The sequence below is a fragment of the Mycteria americana genome, chromosome 4, assembly GCF_035582795.1.
Source record: "Mycteria americana isolate JAX WOST 10 ecotype Jacksonville Zoo and Gardens chromosome 4, USCA_MyAme_1.0, whole genome shotgun sequence".
Classification (NCBI taxonomy): Eukaryota; Metazoa; Chordata; class Aves; order Ciconiiformes; family Ciconiidae; genus Mycteria; species Mycteria americana.
The window spans coordinates 21,549,551-21,564,190 of NC_134368.1; the positions used below are offsets into that span (position 1 = coordinate 21,549,551).

At 39.0% G+C, this 14,640-nt stretch overlaps 1 protein-coding gene across 1 annotated transcript in view; it reads right to left on the bottom strand.

Moving 5' to 3' along the window:
- SEL1L3 (SEL1L family member 3) overlaps positions 1 to 14,640 on the bottom strand; it is a 40,946-nt gene that overhangs the window by 15,877 nt on the left and 10,429 nt on the right. Inside the window, exons 5-14 of the mRNA XM_075499872.1 lie at positions 13,624 to 13,739; positions 9,520 to 9,575; positions 8,372 to 8,504; positions 7,641 to 7,773; positions 6,759 to 6,905; positions 6,129 to 6,340; positions 4,382 to 4,561; positions 3,089 to 3,208; positions 2,309 to 2,449; positions 1,142 to 1,204 (exon numbers count right to left, since the gene is read on the bottom strand). Of these exons, the coding sequence (XP_075355987.1) occupies positions 1,142 to 1,204; positions 2,309 to 2,449; positions 3,089 to 3,208; positions 4,382 to 4,561; positions 6,129 to 6,340; positions 6,759 to 6,905; positions 7,641 to 7,773; positions 8,372 to 8,504; positions 9,520 to 9,575; positions 13,624 to 13,739 (1,301 nt within the window). The remainder of the gene's footprint in view (positions 1 to 1,141; positions 1,205 to 2,308; positions 2,450 to 3,088; positions 3,209 to 4,381; positions 4,562 to 6,128; positions 6,341 to 6,758; positions 6,906 to 7,640; positions 7,774 to 8,371; positions 8,505 to 9,519; positions 9,576 to 13,623; positions 13,740 to 14,640) is intronic.

Sequence of the window (14,640 nt, forward strand, 5' to 3'; positions counted from 1 at the left end):
AGTAAGGAAATTGTTGTCTCTAGGATGCTTCCTGGAATCTGTTCCTCAGATCCTGAGTCAAGGGAATTTTGATCACACTGTGAAAACCACTCAGTTTATTCAAGCCTTTCCCAAACAGTAGAACAGGTAGTCTCTCCCGTTTCAAAGGAATGACAGAACTGGCATAATTCTTTTCTGATGGTGGTCAGCAGTGAAGTCCTATTGCATTGTCAGTAATTAAACTAGTTTTGGTTCTAGAACTAGGAAGGTACTCAAGGTCTAGGTACTCTCTTATTTTTATACTAAGGACCAGATCATGGCCTGGGTAATCTGACTGTACTAGATCATTAAATGGAGTGAGGCTTCTCTTCTCTGTGGTGCCTGTCAATGTTTCCTCCTGCTATGGAAAAAACCAGAAGGCTTTGGGACATCCAGGTCTTCTCCCCAAAGTAGAGAAGAGCTGGCCAGAGACAGCACATACAGTCTTTTTCCAGTCACCAGCATACCCTGGGAGGCCTTCTAACTCTAAGCAGAGAGAACTAGCTATAAACCACCACAGCTCAGGGGTGGTGGGACAGGAAGCCGCCATTCTTCTGCATTCAGCTCCTGTGCTGCAGGAATGCACCATCACTCAGTGCAGACTGCAGAAGTACAATCCAGACCTCGGTCTTTACTCTTTTTCATTCACATTACAACTTAAAGACGTTCTGTTATTATAGCAAAGACTGCTGGCATGGATTTTCAAAGATGGCAGTTATCTCTACCTGACTCTGGAGAGATCACCATGTCAAAAGCTCAAGCCTGGTAGGCACTCCTATGAAAAAACATACCTAGCGTGGTCTAGAAGAAAATGTTCAGGAACATGAGGCAAAAACATACTCCTGAATCAACTACTCACTCTGTAAGTCCCTTAAGTATCATCAAGTTCCAAAGATGTAAGGAGAGAGAATTCTTTTTCTTCCATAGAAATTTTGGCTGATTTTGAGTGGTCTAGTCTCCCAATATGGGGAAATAATGCTTTCACCATTCACGGTGAAGACACTGGGAGAAACAACTAGTATTTACAGAAAATTATGGTAATAGGCATTTTATATAATCAGAGTTCATTATTATTAGGCACCTGGTATAGAACTTTTACAATAAAATATTTATTACATTTTACCTTGGCTGCTGCTTTCTTCATCAATTCCAAAGCAAGTTTTGTATTCTTTTTTACACCTTGGCCCTAGGAAACAGATAGGTGAAACAATAATTGTTTACAAATACAGTATACAGGCTGATGAAAATTCACATATACACATTCAAAATGCATTTTAACATTGATACTATTATTTACTAGGTGTTATTCAGCTTTAAACAGCTACAACAAAAAAAGCAGCTTTGTGCCCATCCTTCATTCACAGCTTTACAAAATCTCAATGATACAGTCTAGGAAAAATTATTTCACCAGTCAATTCAAGTGATTTTTATGGGTAAATAATATCACAGATCTTTAATTTTCAGCAACTAAGGAAGAATGAATAGCATTCAAAGGTGCACAGATTGTTCACGATTTGGCAATGAGTATGAGCTCTCAGCTGAGAAGAGGGATGTCAGAGTGTCTCCAGAGGAAATACACAGATGTTATGCTGATGATGTCCATATAAATTAATTCCAGACACGGGTCAAACAGACTATGGGTGCTCAAAATTAACACAAGCAAAACTTAAGCAAGCCTTTTGTAGAGAACAGCAATCCACTATCAAAGGAACAAGATGAAGACCTAACAGTTATTCACTAATATCTCTAACCTTTAGTACTGTTGAATGTCTTATGGGTGACACCGCTTAGCTGATAAAAAGTATTTGACTCAGGTGGGGTTATGCCTGAGTTTAGCCTCTGCTGTCTACTGCTTCTAGCAGGGAAAAACTAACTGCATGCAGAGACTATTTAATTCCTACTAAAAAAAAATTCCCAGAGATTTAATAAAGGGTATTCTAAGAAAGGATCGAAGTTTCACCTATATCTCTACACCAAGGCCTATGTCTACTAGCTGGTTAGATTTTTGAGGTGACAAGCTGTTAGGAAAAATTAGGATCCACAATTTAGGTGGTATTTTGATCCTGAATCCGGCTAGGAACAAAGTGACTAAACTGCTTTTAACTTGCTCTTTTTAAAATTTTTGTGCATATCTGGTAAAAATCAACATTAGCTTCATAACTATTGATTGATTTCCAGAGTAAATCTAAAAGCACTTGTATACACTTTCACAGTGTCACTGCAGATAACTTACAAACCTCCATGTCACCGGAATGATTTTTTTGAAGTGAAAATATGAAAAGTTACTTACCTTAAATAACACAATGGCATAATCATATATTAACACTGGATCTTCTGTTTCTATTGCACCCTTTGCATACCATTCTATTGCAGCTTCAGGATTTTTTGCCACTCCTTGTTGGCCCCAAAACAGCATCTGAGCCAGTCGTTGCTAAAAGAAAACAACATAAGCACTAATGTTGTAACTGCTAGTATTGAAACTGGAATTGCAGGAGCAGATTTTTGCAGGCTTAAATGGATTTTAAATATGTGAAGAAACTAGTTATACATCCTCAACAGTTTGAAAACAATTGGTTATCAGGAATATTCAGAGGGCTTCCCAGTGGTGAAATGTACTGATATCAAATCTACAGCAGAGGGTTTTTTTTACAGCTATCAGTACCACAAAAGTCTGGCTTGATTTAAATGCAGAGGTAAGTGATAAAGGCAGATTTCATGCATGCAAATGGCTCAGCATTACAACATATTGCTGCTGGTCTCAGATCAGCAGCAATAACTGCACCATGTCAAATACAAACCCAGGGAAAATGATCAGAGAAGGACGTTGCTAAGTCTTGACAATTCTTCCCTTTTGCCTTACATCATTGTAACAGCTTTTTGCATGACCACTGGATATTATCAGGCAGAAACATGGGAAATAGTTCAAGCTCATAAGAAAGAAGCAATTCTGGGTGCAAAGTGAAAGCATCTGTCTGCTTCACTCTCCTCCACAACTTTCCTACATAGTCTATAGATGTACACACATGATGTGTGTATAAAACCAAGAAAGGGGAAATGTATTACTTTATACCTGTGCAGCTGCATTTCCTCTTGTTGCTTCATGTTTTAACCACATAAAGACATCACCATTTTCTTTTGTTTGAGCTTTTAGCAGTTCATCATCCATCAGCCTTATAGTTTCAACAAATGCCTGAAGAGTAGGTGAACAGAAAAAAAAATTATTACACAATGAATTCATACATCTGCCACCAAAATAAAAATGTTGCCCATTTCCTGTTTATCCCTAAAAATTTGTGACCAATTCTGGGTTTTAAAATTCTCACCACCCCTCTGCTGGCCAGTGCATTAAACCCCATCCTTATATCCAGTGTAAAAACTACTTGCTGCTTCGTTACAGTACAAAACTGTAAGTCCACTCTACACTGGAAAGATATGCCAAGATGTCAACAACTGAAAAAAACCCCCCACCTCTGCAGTTTTAAATGCACTTAATAATGGCAAAGAAGTGCTTTTAAGCCTTTTAAGGCTTTTTAGTTTCTATAGAAATCTCTCTTAAAAGATAAAAAAAAGGCTGGCAGAAAGCTTGATGAAGACCTGCCCTACACCACTCTTATCTAGGTGGCCGTCTGCTGATTTTTAGTTCTTCAGCAATCAAAATGTCTCTATTTTTTGTACAATAATAATTCTTTCTGATAAGCCAGGATTCTGGTACTGGCCTACCGTAAGTATTTTTTACAGATAAAGTTGTGTTACCTCCTGTTTAGCAGCTCATTCTAAAATCTTTCTAACCTTAATCTAACCATTCTAATTAGAATCTAATCATTCTAACCTTATCTCATCAGATAGCTATTTAACAGCCAAATCTTTACATTTGATTATAGAAAAGATATAAGTATGGAGAGGACAATTCATCTTTTGCATGAACTTCATGATGTTTGGCTATTGAAACAGCTGATCAGTTGCTTAATAAACACATCCAATTATATTAATAATTAAAAAATCTGAGTGAGGAATTAAGGCCTAAGAATAAGACTTAGACTTTACTGAAAGATAGACATGTGGACAATTCTGAGGATTTGAGCCTAACTTTGATTTAGTTTCTCCCTTGCTAAGAAACGGAGTAATGATACCTACATATAATTTGGGGGATTTTGTAGCAATCACAGAATCATAGAATGGTTTGGGTTGGAAGGGACCTTTAAAGATCATTTAGTCCAACACCCCTGCCATGGGCAGGGACATCAACCTGATGAGCTAGTATTTGTAAAGCAAGACAAAAATGTTCTGGCCACATAATTAATATTAATATATGAAAACTCATTTGCACAGAAAACAAATTCAGATACACTTATAACTCTTTTACCTGTTCCCCTTTTATAGTGTGTTGATCCAACGATGTCTTTATTGCAATATTACTGTAATAAGCATACGACAGCTCCAAATCAAGTGGATAGTTATTAATGCCTTGGTAATGTTTATAGCCAAGATTCATCACAGCAAGTCTCTCATTCCCCTGAGCACCAACCAAACTATACAGCAGTCCCTGGCAAAAATCAACAGACATAAACAAGAGTGAATTCACTGCACATCTCACAAGTTTAGCACTTTGGTGGAGATTTATAGGGAACAGAGTGTTCATACTGGTAGCTGATATACTAGCTGTACCATGTAAACACAAGTCGTAGATTCAAGCACAGCCCTAAAATAGTTAAAATGTCTTCTATGTATAGAAAGACTTGAAAGAAAATCTAGACTCTCTAAATACTTTTCAGGTATTGCACTTATTCTGCCACCACTAAGTGTGCAGCAATTTTTTAACGTAACTTTATTATAGTGTTAATTACACTCTGACACTTTTTATACTCAGCAGTGACTTAACTAGACTCACTGATGTCAACTGGAGTTTTCGCACTGAATTCAGTAGAAACATATGCAAGTTAACAAACAGCACTTGAAAATCTTACCCTAAGGATCTGACAGGACTAGAAGGATGGGACTTGTGGCTGACAAGGTTTCAGCACAAAGCTCCCTTGAGATACACGTTAATTGGTGCTAGAAATAGTCTAGGTACCACACATTTGCCAAAACCATTTGCAGCACTACTATTATTTTTCACCTGCACAGTAATAAAAACAGTGGTGTCCCATCTGCACTGGATATTAGATTATTTCCTATATTATCTGAAGCAGATCCAATAATGAAATTACTTAGCCTCCATAATTAGCACTAGGTATACTCCATAATTAGGGTATAAAAAAGGCTCCTGTCTAAGGCTTCTTGTATTTGAGAAACTAGAGTGAGCTTGGTCTCAGATTGGCCTCTCAGGGGTTCTTCTGATTTAGTATCCTGTAACCACATTAGACAGATCTGCTATTCTTTACGAGCATTTTATATTACACTATTATATCACGATTAAGTATCTGTTAGCAATTTCAGTATAGCCCTCTTCCAGTGATATATAAACACCTCTCCTTTATTTGACCTTGCAATGCAATCGCATGGAAACATTTCAGTTATTTGCAACCTGCCTAAGAGGTCAGGAGTTCACAGGCTCTGCAGTTGCTCAGCTGACGCACGGTCAGTTTTTTCCCAAAACAAAACTGTTCTACCTTGGTTACCTTTAATCATTTGACCATAATATACTCAGTGCCACATTTTTGCACACTGTGAAATGGGACTTCTTTCCTGACTGTACTATGCAACCTTTCCACTTTAGGAAATTTGCCTGACATGAGGCTTTTTTCATACCCATCTACAAATGACTGTGGGTGACTCAAAGGTTATTACCTCATCCTACCTCCTCAGTAACTGGGAAAAGCAGTATGTTCCATGCTGTTCACTTTACCACCATTTTTAGGTCTTACTAAATCATTGATTTCCTTGTTCTGGATGAGCAGGCTAAAGATTCCCACCATCAGGACTTCATAAAGACTTCACTGCCATCGGGCTATTTAGGAGTAGCTGTATTGGGGAATCCCTTCAACCACAGCCTGGATCTGGAGGACATTTCACATTTTTTAATTCAACTGATCATGAATTCATCCCATTTCTAAATTGCCTTTAAAGGTAATTAATTTCACAAACATAACCAAACATATTAAATATACTACCTTTGTATGATCCACAGACACACCGAGCCCCGTTTCAAATATAACTGCAAGGAAATAGGAAGCCTTATGGTATCCACAACAACTGGAATCCACCAAGAGAGGGACAGAGGAGCTCATATTGCTGAGGCCATTGGCACTGGACAGACCCTTTGCAACCTTCTCAAATATCCTCCGGCCAACTTCTAGAACTGTATCACTTCCATCTTCTAACACTAAAAATAAAACATAGGACGCACAGTTATTGCGAAAGTTAAAATCAGGAACTGATTTCCCCTCCTTAATTTAATGGGACTGAGAGAGATTCTGTTATTTCTCATGCTGAATGGTATTCTCAATGCAGACAACCAAAATTGCTAGAGATACAAGGTACTACTGAATAGGAAGGGTGAATAAAAATCCAAAAGACTGTCTCAAAGTAAATAACCACTAAAAATGTAAGGATATTTCTATTTCCTTCTACATAATAAGCCATCCTTCATTTGCAGCACATATAAGACACATGACACTCCTTTACTAAGTTAGCTGATATGAAAAAAAAATTTATAAAACATGAACTGAAGTCAAAGCATACTAACTTACATGACATATATTGTGGAGTTAGTTAAGAACGATAAAATAAAATATGATTACCGTCTGGAGCACTGAAATCCATCTCTTGTAACAGTTTGAACAAAATGTGGTACTTTTCCCTGAGCTCTTTTTCCCACATGAAGGCATCACATTTGGATTTTTCTCCATATTTGTGAATCAGCTCCAAATAATAGTTTTCATAGTAACCTAAAGGAAACAACAATTTAAGACATGAAAGCTGACTTGGCTCGTCTTTAAAACAAGCTTCTGGTTGATGTTTCTAGGGTAAACTAAAAATTCATGGACAAGATGAGCACATCCTTAACACAGAGCAGTGCTAAAAACTCACACAGCTAGCACAGGCCACTTACAAATATGTAAGATTTCTTCTACTCTCTTCCATACTCTAGTCACAATGCAATTGAATTCTAACTGGAAACATAAGCTAGTTTTCAGCACACATTTAAGCTATGTTACTCTTCTTTCACTAAAGGGGTTGCTTTGGTATAAACCTGTCAATTACTGCACATTAGGCAACTGTGGCAGAGACATTATAGCAAAAACCACCTATTTTTGGGAAAGGGCTTAAAATACATGTGCCTTTAGGGTCATTTGGCAATGAAACGGGAGAAAGGCAATTGAATAGCTTACATGTAAGCTTGAAAGTGTTTCTTTGTCCCTTTATGTACCTGTCTTATTAGAGAAGAAATATCAAGAACATGATTTAAGTTTGTATTCCATGGCACAAAAGTCTTGGCAGGGACAAAACCAAAGTTTTAACTACCAGTAAACAAGGCTAAACTCTTCAAATTGCCTTTTTTCTTGTTATGGCTGAATTTAAGCCAACTTTTGATGATCGTTATCGAGATTCTGGTAAAAGGAAAGAAAACAGGTCTCCAAAGATGACAGTTTAAAATTCGTATCTCATAGATCAACACTTACAATTTCTTTGCCCTTTTTCGCCTTGCCTTACAATATATCCGTACTCATAAACTATTTCTTGAATGTCCATACATCTCTCGTAGTACAGTTCAATTTGTTCCACTGTTTCTTCGTCATGAAGAGGATTAGAAATCTATAAAAAGGCAAATGATAGATAAATGGCATGTACAGTATCTGTTGTTGTCTATGCTTGGCTAGAAAGAAGTGGTGCAGGCAAATAACAAAAGGAAACAGATTGTTTACTACAATCAGCTTATCTGGCACATCATGTTAATATGCCAGACAAGCTGATGCTGGCCACAATAGACTATGACTTTAAACAGCATAATCCAAGAAACCATGGATGAACTTCCAAAATTGACCAAGCCTATATGACTTTTACCACTGATATCAACAAAACCATAAATAAATCAAATGTGTTCAATACTGTATCATCAAAAACTCTGGGAAACAAAGCAATACCGAAAATAAGTCCTTACTTAAATATAGATTTAGAAACATTGCTTTACATACTCACTCCTAGAAGTCTTACCTTTTAGCATTTGAAGTGGTAACTAACATTCCTAGATTTCAACAGAAAATGATCATTATTTTGGTTATATATTCCCAAGCACTATTATGCTTCATAGCAAGTTTATCACTTGGTAAGAGCTTCAGTTAAAGACAAAATAAAATACAGCCATAGCTGGCTGCTTAATATTTAAATATTTCCAAATACTGCTTTTGTTTACCTGTTCTGTTTCCAACACATTGAGACGATAGTATTTCACGGGTCCAAAGAATGCTTCAATACCATTTACATATCCACTGCCTCCAAGAACAAAGTATCCAGCAGTGTCATCATAATAGAAATCTTCCCTAAAACTTGAGAACATGAAAGAGAAGTAAGCTGGCTATCAAGAGGTACTATGAAAGAAACAAAGAAATTTGTATCTCAGAATTTCCATAACTGACAGCCTTAAACTCATTATCAGTTCTCTTTTTCTTTTCCCATCTGTTTCCTCTCAAAATCTACACTGCAATTTACTATGATAAATTCTGGAGTAAATTTAACAAAACCCTTGCCTACAAACATATTAAACCAGCAGGGTGTTTTATTTTTCTGACCTGTAGGTATCTTCTGGTGTTTTATGCATCATTACACAACCTCAAAGATTTCAGTTCCACCTCTCCTTTGCACTTTTCTAAAATTGGTATATGAAAATTTAAGTTAAGTTATCTGTCTCCTAGAGTTACTATCTACAAATCACAATTTCTGGTTTGTAAACCATAGCAGAGAAGGAACAACACTGAAGTCTGCCATGCAATTTACTGTTACATAGTTTCCATATTAAAAGGGGTTTTTTTTATTATTTGCACAAGAAAGAGTCAATCTTAAATTACAGTGAAAGACAACAATTAAAGATCCATTTAAAAAAATTATTCAGTTGCTTAGAATAAAGGATAGAGCAAGAACATTTTTGGCAGAAATTTTGCTCTCTACCCAAGCAAAGCAGATAACAATTTCACCAGTGAAATCCTAGCTCTCTCATGGCAACAGCAAAACTTCCCTTGACTTCAGTAAGGCCGAGACTTCATTTGAAGACTGATCTTAATGCCACTGACCTTCCAATCAGTTTTCAGTGAGGGTTATCAGACTCTAGTACTAGATCACGCAGCTTGTTAACTCACCTAGCTCATGGCATTAACAAACTTATTCAGCTCATGGTCAATGTAAGCACAGCAATGCAAACTGTTTTTGAAAGCATAGAGTGGAAAAAGACCACAGACATTTTGAAAATCATTTGGAATCTCAGTTACAAACTTGGGCTGTCCTCCCGTTTTCCATATCTGAACACATACACCCGTATTAGTCAGCAAAGTGGAAAATACTGCTTACGTAAAAGACTGATGCTGATGTATTTTCAAATTCTTCCCAACACTGCTTACTTCTATCTAAAAGAACACAAAATATTAATTATAATAAATGAAATATTACAAGGTACATTTCTTAAGCCATTTGAACTCATAGTTCAGAAGATTACAGCTGCAGCTTGTTCCATCTCCTCTGCACTAAAGAGGATGGTGTCACGTATCTGATATGTATCAGAAGAGTTTAATGGAAAGCATTGGCACTGGTCTGTCCTGGCCAACCATGAGCGATGAAAAATAGCAAAAATAGCGCAGATGTTGCCTATTTCAGCTATTTTATTCCTGTATTCAGTTACAAGACATCTGCACTTTGCTGAAGCTTTTATTCTTCCGAAGTGTGAAAGGCTGTTTTCCTTGTATATAGCAGAGATGCTAAATGAAGAGAATATTGATCTCCTCAAGAAATTGCAGCTTACAGGTGAAGAACGGCCATAAAGCTAATGTAACAGGCCATGATTTAAAAAAATCTGGGTTCAACTCCTACTTCTACAGGACATGTACTCTCAGTAGACTTCCAGTGCCAGAATGGTTAAAGGAATTCAGATGCCTGAGAAGGAAGACAAGATAGGATTTTCACACATGTTGGTATTGTAAAAAGTTGCCTAAGGACTCACAAAACAACCCTGCAAAATTTCCTCAAGTGCCTAGGTATTTTTAAGGATTCATCTGCATCTTCAGATGCTTTTAAAATCTGGCTCTGAATTTCTTGATGCCTCAATGTCCCAACCTTCCCTAATTTATACATTTTGTCTCAGATTATGCTGGACTAAATGTATCTGAATCAATGGAATTGAAATAATCATAGAATCATTTAGGTTGGAAAAGACCTTTAAGATCTTCAAGTCCAACCGTTAACCTAGCACTGCCAAGTCCACCACTAAACCATGTCCCTAAGCACCACATCTACACGTCTTTTAAATACCTCCAGAGATGGTGACTCCACCACTTCCCTGGGCAGCCTGTTCCAATGCTTGATAACTCTTTCAGTGAAGAAATTTTTCCTAATATCCAATCTAAACCTCCCCTGGCACAACTTAAGGCTGATTCCTCTTGTCCTATCACTTATTACCTGGGAGAAGAGACCAACCCCCACCTCTCTACAACCTCCTTTCAGGCAGTTGTAGAGAGCAATAAGGTCTCCCCTCAGGCTCCTTTTCTCCAGGCTAAACAACCCCAGTTCTCTCAGCCGCTCCTTCTAAGACTTGTGCTCTAGACACTTCACAGCTTTGTTGCTCTCCTTTGGACATGAAGTGCTTAAATAAGGAGATTCTTCTGCACCTCCTGAGGATCATAGCATTTAAAAACTTGTTACACGAAGACGTGTCAATAAGATGGAGCTGCACCACAGCTTTATCTGTTCTAGAGAATGGCTCTAAGTACTGAAATGTTTCTAAGTTTGGTCCTATTTCCTCTTTTTTTTCCACAAGAGCGCTCATTAAACTCTTCATGGATCCCTTACTTTGGCCAGAAGTGGAAATTTATTGACCACAGGTTTTCTCTCCCACCTGAGTAAATTCACTCTGCTCTGTGACGGAAGAATATTTTTTCTTAATCTAGTCGTACAAGCAATCCTCAAATTTCCAACATTGGTTGGATGGTTGCATCCAGAGGGTAGTGGTCAACGGCTCAATGTCCAGATGGAGACTGGTGACAAATCGTTTCCCTCAGGGGTCCATATTGGGACCAGTACTGTTTAGTATCTTCAGCAATGACACAGACAGTGGGATCAAGAGCACCCTCAGCAAGTTTGCAGATGACACCAAGCTGAGTGGTGCAGTCGACACACCAGAAGGACGGGATGTCATCCAGAGGGACCTGGACAAGCTGGACAAGTGGGCCTGTGTGAACCTCATGAGGTCCAACAAGGCCAAGTGCAGGGTCCTGCACCTGGGTCGGGGCAACCCCTGGTATCAATACAGGCTGGGGGATGAAGGGATTGAGAGAAGACCTGTGGAGAAGGACTTGGGGATACTGGTGGATGAAAAGCTGGACGTGAGCCGACAATGTGCGCTCGCAGCCCAGAAAGCCAACAGTATCCTGGGCTGCATCAAAAGAAGCGTGGCCAGCAAGTCAAGGGAGGTGACTCTGCCCCTCTACTCTGCTCTGGTGAGACCCACCTGGAGTACTGTGTCCAGCTCTGGAGCCCTCAGCACAGGAAAGACATGGAACTGTTGGAGCGGGTCCAGAGCAGGGCCATGAAAATGATCCGAGGTCTGGAGCACCTCTCCTACGAGGACAGGCTGAGAGAGTTGGGGTTATTCAGCCTGGAGAAGAGAAGGCTGTGGGAAGACCTTATTGCAGCCTTTCAGTACTTAAAGGGGGCTTATAAGAAGGATGGGAACAGACTTTTTACCAGGGCCTGTAGTGATAGGACAAGGGGTAATGGTTTTAAACTAAAAGAGGGTAGATTCAGACTGGATATAAGGAAGACATTTTTTACAATGAGGGTGGTGAAACACTGGACCAGGTTGCCCAGAGAGGTGGTAGATGCCCCGTCCCTGGAAACATTCAAGGTCAGGCTGGATGGGGCTCTGAGCAACCTGATCTAGTTGAAGATGTCCCTGCTCATTGCAGGGGGATTGGACTAGATGACCTTTAAAGGTCCCTTCCAACCCAAACTATTCTATGATTCTATGAGTATACCCTGTAGCAGTAATGACAGTAACTTTCACATTTGCACCTGAAGCTGAGCTTCAAAATCCATAGGCTCTTCCCTTTCCCATGAACTTAAATCATAACTTGTGGTTTAGCCCCAGTCAGCAATTAAGCACCACACAGCCGCTTGCTCACCCTCCCCACCCTGGTGGGATGGAGGAGAGAATCAGAAGAGCAAAAGTAAGAAAACTTGTGGGTTGAGATAAGAACAGTTCAATAATTGGAACAACAACAACAAATTGTAATGAGAAGGAAAACAACAAGAGAGCGAGAGAGGAACAAAACCCAGGAGAAAAAAACAACAGTGATACAACCGCTCAGCACCCGCCGACCAACGCCCAGCCTCGAATCCTCTGTATCCCCAACTCCAAAACCCTAGGAGTCAACCTTGAGTCTCCCCTGCACTACACCAGCTACTAGGAAGAAAATTAACTCTATTCCAGCCGAAACCAGGACAAACTACAATTTAAACAAGCAGAAAAAGACATTTCTGATTCTATAAAACATTTTTTTCACTTTTCCTTTTAACAATATATTTAAAAGCATATTATATTAAAAGCAAATACACATTTCTACCTGATTTTCTTGCAAGACAATCAATCTGCTCACCACTTACATACTCAAAAAAAGGTGAGGTGCAAAAGAAACAGCAGTAGTTTAGCCTGTACACTCTCTCAGTACAGCATTGTTTCAGCTTTATCAGTCATTTACCTCATACTTTAAATTTGGTTAGTTGTTCTCGCCATTAATTAGCAATTATTTTTACAATTCAGAATGTAATCTATTCAACCATTTCCAAGGAGAAAGAAGTTGAGAAATAGAAGACTAAGGTTTTTGATTATTTTCACACCCTAATATCTTAATAGCTGGAGGTTCAGACGAAGTTGGGCAGGGAGCCTGCATTTTCAGGCTATGCCACTTTGTCAAATATGCAAAACTTGGAAACCGCACATGCCTCCTATTAGCTAACACATCTAGGTGAGAGGCATGCTACTGTACAGAAGCCCAGACACTTAAATTTTCCTATCAGAATGGTAAAAACTCCTAAGCCTCCAAGTGCAAAGTCCCTCTGAGCTATTCGCACCACGTAACTTAAAGTATCTAGATAAGGTATCTAAGCCAGGAGTCCTGGTTGCCTGCACAGCCAATAAAGTCTCTGGAGAGCAACGTGAGCCAAGATAGCCACTGAATACAGTCATTCTAGGCTCTTATCTTAAGCATCTAAGTTGATTTCCCAAAGTTGGATGGTCTGAACATCCCCGGATAATTTCTAGTTTTAGGTTTTTCAGTCTTTTGCTATGTGAGCATGCACAAATTACAGTATTTCTCTCAGCCTCAGCTATTAAGGGGTTTGTCAGAGGCATAATCAAATTAGACAAATCTCAGCCTTGATCCTGTGATTCAGTAGCTTGCATACCTGTCCACCCTTAAAAGAGAGATCCAGTCGAAACCACTGCTTCAGAGGAAGGCTGAAGCTAGTTTTCACTGCAAGGTCATCTCCTCTCATGAGGTGCATCTGAATATGTACATAACCTGACAGAGCAACAAAAGAAGAAAAAGGAAATAAACACCACAGAAATATCAATATTAAGAATGGGCTTCCTAATCTATTATTCACAGTGATTCTGTCTTCTTCATCCTCTTCATCACCAATGGAGATCTGGGCGCTTGCCAAGCCATACATCAGCTCTCACAGAATCCCAGAGAAATGCGCTCCACATTTCAATTACACATCTCAGATCCTAATGCCCAGGCTCCTACATGAAACTACAGACTCAAAATCAACTGTCTGAAGGATAAACACACTAAACGTAAGGCAAACAGGGAGGGTGCCACAGCTGATCTCAAACACCAGAAAGCAGACATGACTTGCAGCAAACAGCAGAGGGGAACAGCAGACTATGGTATCTACTCAACACTCAACTGCTAGCACGTGAGAGTGCAATGACCAAGTACAAGATGACTCTACCCTCCGCTACTTGGACCTGCAGAAGCTAGGCTCATGGTCTGAGCTCTTAAGACCAGAATAGACGATTATGATAATCTAGTCTAACACTGAGAATAAAATTGGCCCTAAAACCTCTCCAAGCAAATCTCATATCAAGCTGCTAACTTCCAGTTGAGCTGCCATTTTTGTTTACTCTTCAAAGAAAAGCTTTGGATGGATTAATTGGATTAATGGATTAAAAAATGGATAGATTAATTATCTAGATTGGTTACAAGACAGAGAAAATAGAAATAGCAAAAATAACAGAGAGGAAAAGATTAGTTGTGAAACTTGCAAAGAAGGGGAAAAAATGTAATGTCTTATGAGAAAGCCAGGTGTGCACTTTTAGAACTCTGCACACTTACTTCCTCTGTGAGCCTGCAAGCCAGTCCCCAGCTGCTGAATTTCATTCTCTATCAGAGGCTGAAGAGCTGTCTTCTGGCAGGA